Source organism: Cannabis sativa, chromosome 8 (genome assembly GCF_029168945.1).
Source record: "Cannabis sativa cultivar Pink pepper isolate KNU-18-1 chromosome 8, ASM2916894v1, whole genome shotgun sequence".
Taxonomy (NCBI): Eukaryota; Viridiplantae; Streptophyta; class Magnoliopsida; order Rosales; family Cannabaceae; genus Cannabis; species Cannabis sativa.
The window spans coordinates 28,121,007-28,135,681 of NC_083608.1; the positions used below are offsets into that span (position 1 = coordinate 28,121,007).

General features: G+C 34.0%; 2 protein-coding genes across 2 annotated transcripts; one reads left to right on the forward strand and one right to left on the reverse strand.

Moving 5' to 3' along the window:
• The first annotated feature begins 8,179 nt into the window (after positions 1-8,179).
• Positions 8,180-13,714, forward strand: LOC115701256 (putative pentatricopeptide repeat-containing protein At1g68930). Its single transcript, XM_030629005.2, has 2 exons — positions 8,180-12,380; positions 12,574-13,714. Exon 1 carries the CDS (start codon positions 8,710-8,712, stop codon positions 10,939-10,941), a length of 2,232 nt encoding a protein of 743 aa, XP_030484865.2. The 5' UTR covers positions 8,180-8,709; the 3' UTR covers positions 10,942-12,380; positions 12,574-13,714.
• LOC115701258 (uncharacterized) lies at positions 11,457-13,621 on the reverse strand. The gene is made up of 5 exons (XM_030629007.2): positions 13,361-13,621; positions 12,657-13,270; positions 12,196-12,304; positions 11,801-12,121; positions 11,457-11,707 (listed from the first exon to the last, which is right to left on the reverse strand). Exons 1-5 carry the CDS (start codon positions 13,511-13,513, stop codon positions 11,666-11,668), a joined length of 1,239 nt encoding a protein of 412 aa, XP_030484867.2. The 5' UTR covers positions 13,514-13,621; the 3' UTR covers positions 11,457-11,665.
• Positions 13,715-14,675: the final 961 nt, after the last annotated feature.

The window sequence follows — 14,675 nt, forward strand, 5'->3', positions numbered from 1 at the left end:
CATCACTCGCTGTAGTTGTAAGTTTTTCACCTTATGTTTAAGTAATGGATTTGCATTATCCATTTTAGCCCTGACCAAGAGATCTAGAATGTATTTCTTTTGACATAGATGTAACCCTTCAGCAAAATGAGTAACTTCTATGCCTAAGAGATAATTGAGATAACCTAAATATTTGAGTGCAAACAGAGAGTTGAGGCTTTCTATTAATGATGTAACAACTGCATTTGAACTACATGTAACAAGATATCATCCACATATATGAGTACAATTGTGGAATGATCTAAGGTGTGCATGAAGAATGAAAAATTGTCTGCATGAGCACACTGAGATCCAAAGGAAGTAAGAGTAGCCTTTAGTTTATCAAACCAAGTCCTTGGAACTTGTCTTAAGTCATAGATAGTTTTGTGAAGTTTGCACACCATATGGGGATTTTTTGGATCAACAAAACTAGCAGGTTGGTTCATATACACCTCCTCTTCTAAATCCCCATTCAAAAATATATTATTAACATCAAGTTTCCTTATTGACTATTTCTAGTATAGTGAAGCAATTAAGATAATTTTGATAGTAGCTAATTTGACCAGAGGACTAAAGGTTTCTTTGAAATCATGGCCATATTGTTGAAGAAACCCTCTTGCTACAAGCCTTGCTTTATATTTGGACACTGTCCCATCAGGGTTTTGTTAGGTTATTTTTAGTATTAATTTTAGATTAAGTTTAGTATATTTTTAATTGAGTTTTAATCGTGTTTGGAGCATTTTTACACTTGTTATCTTTTATTTTTGCAGATTTAAAATAAAAGAAGATTAGAAAAATATCAGAGGAAAAAGATGGAAAAAAAAAGATAAAAATGTCTCACAAAAAGATGATATTTAAAATAGAAAAAATTATGCAAAAAAATAAAGATGAAATTTCAAGCCTGAATTCGACTATCTTTTGATTAGATTTTGAAATATGTCTAAACATAAAAGTTATAGATCTATCTTTTATCTTTCTGGAACATCTTGAATCGTTAGATTCTGAGAAATATCGAGAGAGTTATGGCCAAAATACTATCAGTCGACGTAGTAGAAAAATTACCGTCGAAACGTGAAACTCCAACACGGGCCGCGGCATGATAAAGCTGGGCCACAACCCGTCCCCCAAAACTACACAAAAATCATTTTTTTCTCTCATGTGGATGTTGGTAGTTTCCTAATTTGAATAGGCATTTAACATGTGCGTTTTTCTATCTTTTTAGTCCCTGAAAGCCTATATAAAGGGTGAACCGGAGTTGATTTCAGTGAAGCAATTTCAGAAGGAAATAAACAGAGAATACAGATGCGAATTTCAGAGATCAACTGCAATATTGGAGGCATTCTTCAGAGGGTTTTCAATATTTTTTCTTCTCTATTTTCTTCACTTTTCTTAAAGTTAATATGTGTGATTGTGCTGATGAGTAGCTAAACATTTAATTAGGGTTTAGATAGAGATTGTTTAACATTATTTTATGGTTTTAATATGATTTATTTCCCCCCTAATTTTTGTGTATTCTATTTCATTCGTGCTTAATTACTTTAATTGTTTGGCCATCAATTAACTGTTTTATGATTTCGATGCGAGATCTGAGAAGTGAGTGTCGATTATGCTATAGTGAAATAGAACTGAATTTTGATATAGGACGAGAGTACTTGTATGGATTAGATAGCTTATAGGGTTTCTGTGTTTAATGCCTGTTGCATGTTAAATTTATCACTAGAGTAGAAAGTTTGCATGTGATTGAGATTTATATATCTGAGAAGACTATAAATTACCTTAGTAAACCTGATATTGCATAGAAATTAATAATAGGGAGATAATCATATTAGGCCATAATCAATAGAAACAATTGAAGTTGAAGCCCTAGTTCTTATTAATCGTTAATTTCCTTATTAATTTAATTGCTTATTCTTGCACTATTTTTATTTTCTAATTTTAATCTTTTCTTAATTTTTATTCAACCAAATATAAGTAGAAGTTTAATTTTAACGTACTTAACTACAATCCTTGTGGGATCGACCTCACTCTTGGTGAGTTTACTACTTGTAACGATACGTGCACTTGCGTGTGCAAAATATCATAACAGCTAGGTTTTCCTTCTTTTTGTAGACCCATTTATAGGTAATAGCCTTTTTTTAGGAAATAAAAGAACTAGAGTCCATGTTCTTTTTCTTTTAAGAGTCACTACCTCAGTACTCATAGCATTATTCCACATAGGATATTGAAGAGCAACTTAAACATTGTGAGGAATAGTACTGGTAAGAAAGGCTTTTGGCTTGGTGATACATGCTTTGGCTCTAGTGATCATAGAGTGATTGTTGACATGTAATTGAACTTGGTGTTGGTTTTTGTATAGGAACAGGGGCTGAAGTTTAGGAATGTTGAGCAGTGGGAGATGGTGCATGATCAATTGATCTGATAACACCTGTTGAACATGTGCTTTGAGAACCTGTATTACCAGAACCTACACTTTTAGCGTTAGTACCATTTGAATTATGGGAAGTGGTGAGAGTGGGTGAGAATAAATGATAGTATTTGAGGTGGAAGTGTTTTAAGGTGTGAACAGTGAGGGTAAGTCAAATTGGTGAAGTATGGGAGGTATAGAAATTGGTATATTATGATCAGGATGAGATTGTTGAGTATTGGGATTCTAGAATATGCAAGATAGGGAAAATGATGCTCATTGAAAATAACATCTCTAGATATGTATACTCTGCCAGTGGGAACTAGACACTTGTAACCCTTGTGTTTGAGACTATAACATAAAAAGGTACACATGGCAGACATAAATTCAAGCTTGTGTCTGTTGTAGGGCCTAGTATTAGGATAGCAAGCACACCCAAATACCCTTAGTTGACAATAGTCAAGTTGTTTCTTGAAAAGTAAATTCAAGGGAGTGTCATTATTAAGCACTAGTGAGGGTAATCTGTTTATGATCAACCTTGAGCAATAGTATAGACAAATACATTCCTTAGGAGGACAAAAATAAAGCCGTCTCAAGGCCAGTTTATAGTCCCTCTGTGTTGACCAATAATGGAGGTCGTAGGTTACATTGACATGTACTCCTTCTCCCACTTACTATTTTAAGTTAATGTGTTTGGTTTATTAATTCTTAGAGTTAATACATATTAACTACTTTAATAATTATGATTAATTTATTTATAATAAAAGACTCAAATTATAAAAAATTACGTGTCATAATTATCAAATATGAATTAACTCTTTAATTCGTAATTTAAAACTTTTTTAAATTAATAGGTTAATTTTATAATTTACCAAGTTAATTCTAAATTAAATTTAGTCAGTTTACATGTTTTCGGTTTCAAAAATAGTAAATACATACACATAGGACAATTCTAATATATCATGTTTCTAATATGAGATGCATACTAATGCATGAACATGTTATTAATCAACTATTAATGAATATTTATTTAAAAGCAATAAATAAATAGTGATGATGAATCGAGTACTAATTGGGTATTTCTAATTTTACAACCTTTAAAATTAGAAACTAAATTACGAAACTTATGTCCATAGCAGCAATGATATTTTTGTAAATTTGTAGGATCTTCGTAAGCCTCAAATTAATTAAAATAATTTTAATTTAGTATACCTTTTTAAATCCTTTTAATTAATTAAAATAATTTTAATTAATTAATTCTTAAATAAATTTTCTATTTAAGACAAATTAATTATCTTTTAGTTTTGTCTTAAAGTAGTAATATTTATTATTTATTTTGAGTTAAGACAATTTTTTTTTAAAATTTAGTTTTAGGTTTAAGTTTGAATTTCAAACCTAAAATTAATTATATTTATTTAGTTCAAATATGAATTTGAAAAAAAATATCCTTCAAAACTCTATTAATTTGGTTTAATTATTAAAAATAATAAAACAGTTTTATTATTTACTAATTAATAATTAGGATAGTTATTATTGAGATTAGAATTCAAATAATAACTATGATATTTATTTGAAATTTAAATTCAGATAAATATCTCAAAATAAAATTAATTATTTATTAAATAATTAATAGATAATTTATAGTGTATATATACATTATATACATGATATATATACATTATATACATAATATATATACTAAAAATATATATATAGTTAGTCGGGTATCAAAAGGGAGAGGGGCCGGTCACCACCATCAACCACCGTGGTCGGTAGCTTGATAGCCACCAGGCGGGCGATGGCCATGGTGGCCGCAGGAAGGGGCGGTGCTTGAGAGGAGCAGCCAAGCTAGGCTTGGGGAAGGCGGGTCAAACCCAACCAGGACCCACACAAATCGTTCATCCAAGAGGGCGAGAACGGGGAAGAGGGACCAAGTTCTTGTGGTGCTCAATGGTGGTCCAACCACCTTAGAACCCTCGAGGATTTATGCTCCCTTCTTCCTATTATTTTCTTATTTTTTTAATCTATATAATTAAATTATGAACCCTAGTTGAAATACTATAAAAGGAACATGATGCTCTCATTCTCATCCAACCTTTCAACCTATCTAAACCTAGCTTTCTAACTTTGTCAGACAACTAGTAGATGAGAGACTCATTTCTATAGTGATTTCGCACCTCTTGATGTTCTTCACCAATTCTAGACTTTAGTGATAGAGTAACATGCCTACACATAGCAAGTCAAGTACTCAATCATAATGCGAAAGACAGTGGTTAACCAAACCGAAGGACAGAAACAGATCCAGGCTTAAATCTTGTTTTTACTCTGCGACAGAAAGGAACAAGGATTAGAGATTTGAGCGAAAGGAGTCATATTATTCTACTACCATCAATGTAAGGTTTTCTAAATTCTAATGTGTTTATCGTATTAGAAAATTTATATTTAGGGTGTTAATCAACATACATGTTAGTAAATCTAGATCCTGGTAAAATAAGTTTCAACATGAACAACATTTACCCATTATTGAGGTAAATGTGTGATTCTTTTCGATGATGAGGTCTAGTCGTCCACTGTGAGAGAGAGAGAGAGAGAGAGAGAGAGAGAGAGAGAGAGAGAGAGAGAGAGAGAGAGAGAGAGAGAGAGAGAGAGAGAGAGAGAGAGAGAGAGAGAGAGAGAGAGAGAGAGAGAGAGAGAGAGAGAGCCAAGTGTAATTAATTTTGTTTTTGTTTTTTTTAATTAGCCAATGGTAAAATGGGAAAAGTATGTAAACAAAAGAATTATTTTGTATAAATTAGTTAGGGTCTAGTTTTTTATATGGGGTAATTTTTTAAGCATACAAAAGGAAAGCTTCCTTCTATTTTAAGGTGTGCAAATAAAATTCTAAAAATAATTGTTAAAAAAAAATCCTAAAATACGTATTTTCAATTTAAGTGTTGAAAAGTAAAAAGAAGGGATATTGGCGGTAAAATCACCCGAACTTTACATTTTTTAACACTTAACCACAAAAATTGAAATTTTGACGGTAAAACATATTGAACACGGTTTTGTTTTGCTCATTACAATTCTATAAAAATATTTCAGTTAAGTGCCACAGTGAACTGCATGTAGTGAATTTTTAGTGGTCCACGTAATTTTAATGATTAAAATATTATAAAAATTATAAAAAAAATATTTTATTACTTTTTTTCTTTTTTTTTCCATAACTAAACAAATTCTAATCTATTCACACCACCCTCTCTCCCTTCTTCTTCTCAATTTATTATTATTATTCTTCTTCTTCTTCTTCTTCTTGTGTGTTATTGCGATATTTAGCACACGCAAGTGTACGTATCGTTTCAAGTAGTAGATTCACTAGGAGTGAGGTCGATCCCACAGGGAGTGTAGTTAAGTACGCTAAAATTAAACTTTTACTTCTATTTGATTAAATAAAAGATAGGAAAAAAAACAATGAAGTATAAGAAAAATAGTTGGAAGCAACGATTCGAGAAAATTGATAGTTAATAAACTAGGGTGTCGATTTCAATTGTTTTTATTGAATATGGCTTAATATGATTATTTTCCTAATATTAATTCCTATGCAATAGCAGGTTTACAAAGGTAATTTATAGTCTTCTCAGATATATAAACCTCAATTACATGTAAACTTTCTACTCTCGTGATAAATTTAACATGTAACAGGCATTTGGAGGAACCAGACGACGAAAAAAGGAGGGGCCAAATAAAATGTATTTTCACCTAATTTTTTTAGTATGTAGTATTTTATAAATCAATATAAGAAGTTAAGTAACTTTATACAAGGTATAAAAAATAATAAAGGGCGCCTTATAGTGCCAAGTATTATAAAATAATATCGAGTCCTATATATTTTGATTTAATAAATAACATAAGAAACCGCTAAGTGCCATATTAATATGGTATTGGATATCAAAAAGATACATATATAAAGACACATATGAATATATATCATACAAAAGTACTCTTCAAAAATAAATTATATTAATCATTTTTTTGTCATTTTTACCATAAAATAGATAACTAATTTAAATGGGCTATTGAGTTTGGGCTTCTTTTCAATCTCAACTTCACAATTTATTATTAAGCTTAGTAATAAGAGAATTATCACATTTTTTTAATAAGTAAAATCTAATTATCTTAATTTAATTTATATATTATGTATATTTTTTTCTTTTTCTAAAAAATTAGGGGGGGCCATGGCCACTCCATAGCTACATATAGTTCCGCCACTAGGCATTAAACACAGAAACCCTATAAGTTATCTAAACCATATAGGTACTCTCGTCCTATATCAAAATTCAAGGCATGATATTTTTTTGCTATAAATTGCACCCACAACACAACAAACACAACCATATTCAAATTTAAAGTTCCAGGTTACATTCAGAGGCTATAAAAAACCCTAAGATTGAACTAGCAGGTGACTTTTTTCAAGGCATGGTATTTTTTTGCTATAAATTGCAGCCACACCACAACAAACACAACCATATTCAAATTTAAAGTTCCAGGTTACATTCAGAGGCAATAAAAAACCCTAAGATTGAACTAGCAGGTGACTTTTTTCAAGGCATGGTATTTTTCTGCTATTAATTGCAGCCACAACACAACAAACACAACCATATTCAAATTTAAAGTTTCAGGTTACATTCAGAGGCAATAAAAAACCCTAAGATTGAACTAGCAGGTGACTTTTTTCAATGCATGATATTTTTTTTTCTATAAATTGCACCCACAACACAACAAACACAGCCATATTCAAATTTAAAGTTCCAGGTTACATTCAGAGGCAATAAAAAAATCCTAAGATTGAACTAGCAGGTGACTTTTTTCAAGGCATGGTATTTTTTTGTTATAAATTGCACCCACAACACAACAAACACAGCCATATTCAAATTTAAAGTTCCAGGTTACATTCAGAGGCTATAAAAAACCCTAAGATTGAACTAGCAGGTGACTTTTTTCAAGGCATGGTATTTTTTTGCTATAAATTGCAGCCACAACACAACAAACACAACCATATTCAAATTTAAAGTTCCAGGTTACATTCAGAGGCTATAAAAAACCCTAAGATTGAACTAGCAGGTGACTTTTTTCAAGGCATGGTATTTTTTTGCTATAAATTGCAGCCACACCACAACAAACACAACCATATTCAAATTTAAAGTTCCAGGTTACATTCAGAGGCAATAAAAAACCCTAAGATTGAACTAGCAGGTGACTTTTTTCAAGGCGTGGTATTTTTCTGCTATTAATTGCAGCCACAACACAACAAACACAACCATATTCAAATTTAAAGTTCCATGTTACATTCAGAGGCAATAAAAAACCCTAAGATTGAACTAGCAGGTGACTTTTTTCAAGATATGAGAGTTCTTTTGTTAAAAATTACAATCACAGCACAACACATTACTATGAGAACCAAAATAAAAACCTAAAATGAAAATTCCTTATCATTTTTCCTAAATAATATGTTAACTACATCAAGAATGTAATCAAATTCAATAGTTTGTTACCTTTGTCTATTTTGACTTCAGATTTTATTGATTTTCGTCATCGGCGGCTGTAGGATCATGAACAATAAGATGAAGAATGATAATCACACTAGAGGAGAAGGAAAGAAGTCAGATGAGAATCGCAAGAAACTTGAGAATTCCCTTGAGCTGCTATGCCGAACATGAGAATTCCATTGACCTTCATATATTAAGAAACCTAAGATCAACCATATGAGTTGCACAGAGACAAAATCACCAAGAATTTCAGAGAGAAATCGCAGGAGAAGGGAAGAAATCGTAAGAGAGTGCAAGATGAATCGTAACAGAATTTCAGAGTTACAAGAATTGGTGAATTTGGATATTTAGGGTGGGAATTTTATAAATGGAAATATCCTTTTATAGGTATTCTATTTTTTTCTATTTTTTAAGTTTTTTATTTTTTTTTCCAGATTTTAAGTTCTTTTTATAAATGTCCATATTTTTCAAAATGGTTTTAAGAAATTCTATTTATAAAAAATTCCCTTTCCTAAAAAGAAACATTCAACAGAGCGGTTTTTTTCAGTATAGAAGCGCGCTTTTTTCAGCATTTCGAATTTCTCTTGTGACAGTCCACACTCCCATAGTCTTCCATTGACAAATTTCTCCAGTTGAGTTTTCAGTTGCAGAAGCCATAAATAAGCCCCTCTTTCTTCGTTGTCGTAGTTTAGTTACGCAGGCACAAAAAGGAGGAAAGAAGAAAACTTTATGTCGTTTTCGGCCAAATATTAGTTGGAGGCCAATATGTGTTGGTCCACCGGCTACTACATTGGTCTGTTCAAACTTTGCTGCGATACCCAGAACCATGCGCTAGTAAAGAAGCTCCATTCTCACATAATCAGAAACTTGACACACCCAGAAACTATTCTTATCAATAAACTCATTGATGCGTATGGAAAGTTGGGTAACATAAAGTATGCGCGCCAGTCGTTCGATGAAATGTCTGAACCAAACATTTTCTCGTGGAATACCATCCTTTCTGCATATTCCAAAACGGGTCATCTTCCTGAGATGCGAAAGATGTTTAATCGCATGCCAGCTCGCGATGGAGTCTCCTGGAATGCACTTATTTCAGGCTATGCATCATTTGGTTCATTGGCTGAGTCTGTAAAGGTTTATAATTTGATGTTATGTGATCGAACTGCCAGTTTGAATCGTATTACTTTCTCTACGATTCTTATGGTTGCATCAAGTAAGGGTTGTGTTGACTTGGGTAGGCAGGTTCATGGGCAAATAGTGAAATATGGGTTCGAGTTATACTTATTTGTTGGCAGTCCTTTGGTGGATATGTACTCCAAAGCGGGTTTGATATACGATGCAAAGCTAGTTTTTGAAAAGATTGTAGAGAAAAATGTGGTTATGTACAATACAATGCTCACTGGGCTTTTACGGTGTGGATTGATAGAAAATGCTGAGTGTCTGTTTAGTAGAATGCCGGAAAAAGATTCGATTTCGTGGACTACAATGATTACTGGATTCACCCAGAAAGGTTTGGGCAGAGAAGCGCTTGACAAGTTTCGAGATATGAGATCGGAGGGTTTGACTATGGATCAATTTACATTTGGGAGCGTCTTGACTGCGTGTGGAGGACTGTTGGCCTTGGAAGAAGGCAAGCAAATTCATGCCTTTATTATTAGGACTTATCCCAAGGATAATGTCTTTGTGGGCAGTGCTCTTGTTGATATGTATTGCAAGTGTAGAAACATAAAATATGCTGATGCAGTTTTCAACAGAATGCCACGCAAGAATGTGGTGTCTTGGACGGCTATGCTGGTTGGTTATGGCCAGAATGGACACAGCGAAGAAGCTGTTAAAATTTTTTCTGAAATGCAGAGAAATGGGGTTGAGCCAGATGATTTTACTCTAGGAAGTGTAATTAGCTCATGTGGGAACCTAGCAAGCTTAGAAGAGGGTTCCCAGTTTCATGGCCGGGCAATTGTTTCCGGGTTAGTTTCATTCATGACAGTTTCAAATGCAATTGTTACATTGTATGGTAAATGTGGAAGCATCGAGGACGCTCATAAGCTGTTTAATGAGATGAAGGTGAGGGATGAAGTCTCCTGGACGGCATTGGTTACAGGGTATGCCCAATTTGGAAAGGCCAATGAAACTATTGACTTGTTTGAAAAGATGTTATTCCATGGTTTTAAACCAGATGGAGTTACTTTCATTGGGGTTCTTTCTGCTTGCAGCAGAGCAGGACTGGTGGATAAAGGACTTCAGTATTTTGAATCAATGGTGAAAGAACATGTAATAACACCAGTTTCTGATCACTACACTTGCATGATTGACCTTCTCAGCCGAGCTGGAAGGTTAGAAGAAGCAAAAAACTTTATAAATACAATGCCTCATAAGCCTGATGCAATTGGTTGGGTTACCTTATTGAGTTCATGCCGAAATCATCACAACATGGACATTGGTAAATGGGCAGCTGAGTCTCTTCTGGAATTAGAACCTCAGCACCCTGCAAGCTATGTATTGCTTTCAAGTATCTATGCTGCTAGAGGGAAATGGGATGATGTAGCCAAATTGAGAAGAGATATGAGAGATAAGCAGGTGAGAAAGGAACCGGGATGTAGTTGGATCAAATACAAGGGCAAAGTACACATTTTCTCAGCAGATGACTGGTCCAGCCCATATGCTGATCAAATATATTATGAGCTGGAGAAACTAAATCAAAAGATGATAGAGGAAGGTTATGTGCCAGATATGAGCTATGTTTTCCATGATGTAGAGGAGTCTGAGAAGATGAAGATGCTTAACTATCACAGTGAGAAGCTTGCAATTGCTTTTGGGCTAATATTTATTCCATCAAGTCTTCCCATACGAGTAGTTAAAAACCTTCGAGTTTGTGGTGATTGTCACAATGCCACTAAATATATTTCTAAGATCACCAAAAGAGAGATACTTGTAAGAGATGCTGTTCGGTTCCATTTATTTAAAGATGGGAAATGTTCCTGTGGTGATTTCTGGTGAGAGGATATTTAAAAATCAGGAGCATGGCAAGAGAAGGGTGGAAATTCATTTGATTCGTTATCATCATTTTGCAGCAATCATGTTTCAAGGAACTCAGTTAATAAGTTGATGCACTAACAGGCTTTTGGTCGTCCCAGTTGATTTGGAATGGATAGTTTTGTGAATTTTTATCAACCACATTTTACTAGCCATTATCAGTCTGGTTGTTGATTTCAGTTTTTTTTGGCTGTAGCTGGCTGAGGATCATGAAGGTGAGTGGTGTAGAATTAAGCTTTAATGGACAGAATCTATTGATACTAGCAAGCCACTGAGAGATGTGTACTTATTTCCTGCACAAAGTGGCTATGCTTCACACTCAAACAGAAGATGTTAATTATGCTTTGTGATATGTCCACCAAAGCGTTGTGTACACATTTGTGCGGGAATGGGATTGGAATTTATACTACATTTTTGTCCTTAATTCATTTGAGCAAGTTATGGTGATGGAATTGGTGAAGACCACTAATACTTAGTTATTTGTTTTTACAAAAAAAGGAGAAATTACATTAAAAATAAAGAATATCCAGTCTGAGAGAACATAAGAGAATAAAGGAAGAGGGAGGAAAACACATCTAAATAATTCTAAAATGTTCTCAAATCAAGCTGATTAGTCTATTGAAGCTTAAGCTTTGTGAATCTGAGTGAAAAGTTCTTGGAATGTAAACAATTAACTTCAAGTTTATTGCTATGATGATTTGTTCGAGCTCCCTTGACCTTGATGAGGATTCTGCATTCAGTGAAGAAAAGCTGCTTATGTTAATGTAAAAGTTACAAAATGGAACTCAATTTATGATACAATTGAAATGCCATAAGTACTTACCTGCAGCTGAGTACAGATTTCTATGATTTCAGCCGAAGGTGCCCAATCACCAAAATTCCTCTCAATGAACTGGTATGCAATACCGCTCCTTCCACCCCCTACTATGAAGAGTCCACCTTTGATTTCACCTTCTCCTTTGAAGTTTTGCTTTATCCCCATAGCCTTTGCACGCCTGTAATTTGTTATGGCTCGGGGGTTGAAAATAAAACCTGATATGAACTTGTCTTTGAGCAGTTCCCCCCCACCAAGAGCTTTGAAGAATTCCATATTCCGATCATGGACTACAACACCACCCCAGTAGCGGGGCCAGAAGTCTTTTACCTGCACCATTTGATTAGTGATTCAACTGTATGTTGCTTGAAAATTCAAGGAACATGAAATTAATGCTGAATTACCTCTGACTCTATGTACTCATGAAGAACCGCATATAGTTGAACTCCCAGTGCGTCGAATAAGGGTTTTTTGGCATATAGTTGGTGAGCTTCAGCTCTACACATGATGCACCTGTTTCGATCCAACAGAGTTCAGAAACAAACTAGAATCAGTTTATTGCTCAAGGGATACAAATTCTTCAGGAAAAGTAAAGTCTCAAACTTTGACTACCCTGTTATTCACAATCTTAAATCCATATCTCATCTCTCTTTTTCTCATTGTTTGTTTTTTTTTTTTGGTGTGTATGTGTGTGTAATAATGATGTATTAATTATGAGCATAGTAGTTGATGAAACCTTTGTCTCACATTATTTGTTTAGAGTAATGGTAAATGTATTGCAGAGCAGAGGCAAAGTTGACAAAAGGAGACCATGCAGAAAACGAAAACCAGGTGCATGTAATTGATGTTTTGGTATAGGATTTACCCTGGACGTCTAATGCAGAGGAGAACAGCTGGTTTATCTCTCCACAATTCCGATGCCTTCATCGGAGGTGACTTTGCTTTCACTAAACGCTCCATCCCAATCTTGTATTCTGGAGTCAACTTTTGCACTGAGATGTTTTCAATAGTAGAGTAAGGAGCCACTTGTTCAACAACAGGAGGAGGTTTCACACAACCACATGCTCTACTCTGAGCTGGCCCAGCAGCAACAATCCCTTTGAAGGTGTATCCATCTCCAATCTTGAAATCAGCCAAAGATTGTTCTAGTTGTTTACTGCTGTTTCGAGCCATTGGTCTGGTTAAACTTCTCAGCTTTTGAGAATTGACCTGCACAAGACTCTTCATGCTGTTGTTTCTAGAGGCTGTGCTGTTTGTTCTTGTTGGAGGGAGTGCGTGTGATCGGGTTTTAGGATCAGTACATGGACCAGTTTTATCCATGAAACGGGCGATATGTCCTCTCTTCATACCGAACTGGGAAAAAAGATCTGATGTACTTAAACTAAGAAGCTCTGGAAGACATGTCCTGGATAACTCAAGCTTATCTGCATATTGCATCAGAGAACGATCGTGTAGATATGTCCTGATTTCTAGTGCATCCTACAGTGAATGAAAAGACACTGCTGAGAATGAATGATTAGAAAAAGAAAACAGAAAAATTGACTTCTAATCTATAGATGACCAACCGACCTTCTCCTGTTGTGTCATGCTTATTGCGTCCATATCTTCTAAGCTCATGATCTTCAACGTCGGCACGTCATCCCAGCCTTCTTCCAAAAGCTTTGGAAGCAGTTCTTTGAGGATTCCATTCCCAACAAATTCATCAATTGCAAAAGAAGCCATGTTTGGAAGAAAGGAGAGAACAGTTCAATCTTATCAAACTTGTTCTACTCCCTGAAATCTTTAAAATACCGAGTCTTATGAGCAAAAACAAACACATATTTTCGGCAACATCAATGACGTAACAGTTGTATATTCATATAAATATTATATATGTATCTGTCATTACAATCCAACCAATCCACATAATCTTTATTTTGTCAATGAGTATCAAGTTTGAAAATTTATAATGGTTAAGTAAATTAGTCTATAAGAGCTAAACTCCAAAAGCTGCAAACAGTGTCCAGACTGAGAACATAATAAAATAGATGCCACTAATTAAAGAAGAAAAAAGAAGTAAACTTTGGACTAAAATATTAAGTAAAGTGGATAGATTTGAGTTTGTCGTGAGCAGGTGGATTGCAGGCTAAATTGATCATTTTTGTTGTGTCATTGCCGGCCAAGTCCTGCTTTTGTTATATATTATAATTTTGGAAAATTTGCGGTAAAGTTCTAAATTTATTTTGATGTAGATAACTCTCTATTCTCGAAAAATAACGGTCATAATCCTCAAGTTCGCGATTCCTGTAAGTTTGTTAGTTGTTCTAAAAATAACACGTGTTGATGATATTAAATTGTGGCATAAGTTTTCAAAAAATTCACTTTGATGCAGATAAATCGTTAGTTTTGAAAAATTGCAATAAAGTCTTCAAAAAACCAATTAAGCAAAAGAAAAAAGAAAAGATGTGATCGGGATTGAGATCGAGATCGGAATCTTGGAGAGAGATGATTTTTTTTTTTGTCTTTATGTTTCTAGGAAACTGAGAGATATTGATGGAGTATACGGTAGAGAAAGAGAGATATGGGTAGTGGTGGACGGCGGGTTTTGGTGGCCGATTCTTTGACCTCAACTTTTTTGGTTCAAAATTTACTTAGACAGTTTTTTTAGTGGCCCCTCTTGGAGAGTTTTAGTAAAGCAGATCAAAGCTCGCAGGTTGGACTCGGAGTGAACGAGAAGAAGAAGCAGAAAGAAAAAAAATGGAAAAGATTAAAAAAATTAATTAATTAATTTTAAAAATTATTTATTCATATATTTATTTATTTTAAATTAGTTTAAAGTAAAATTATGATTTTGACCAATAAAATATCAACATGTGATATTTTGGAGCAACAAACGAAGCAGTTA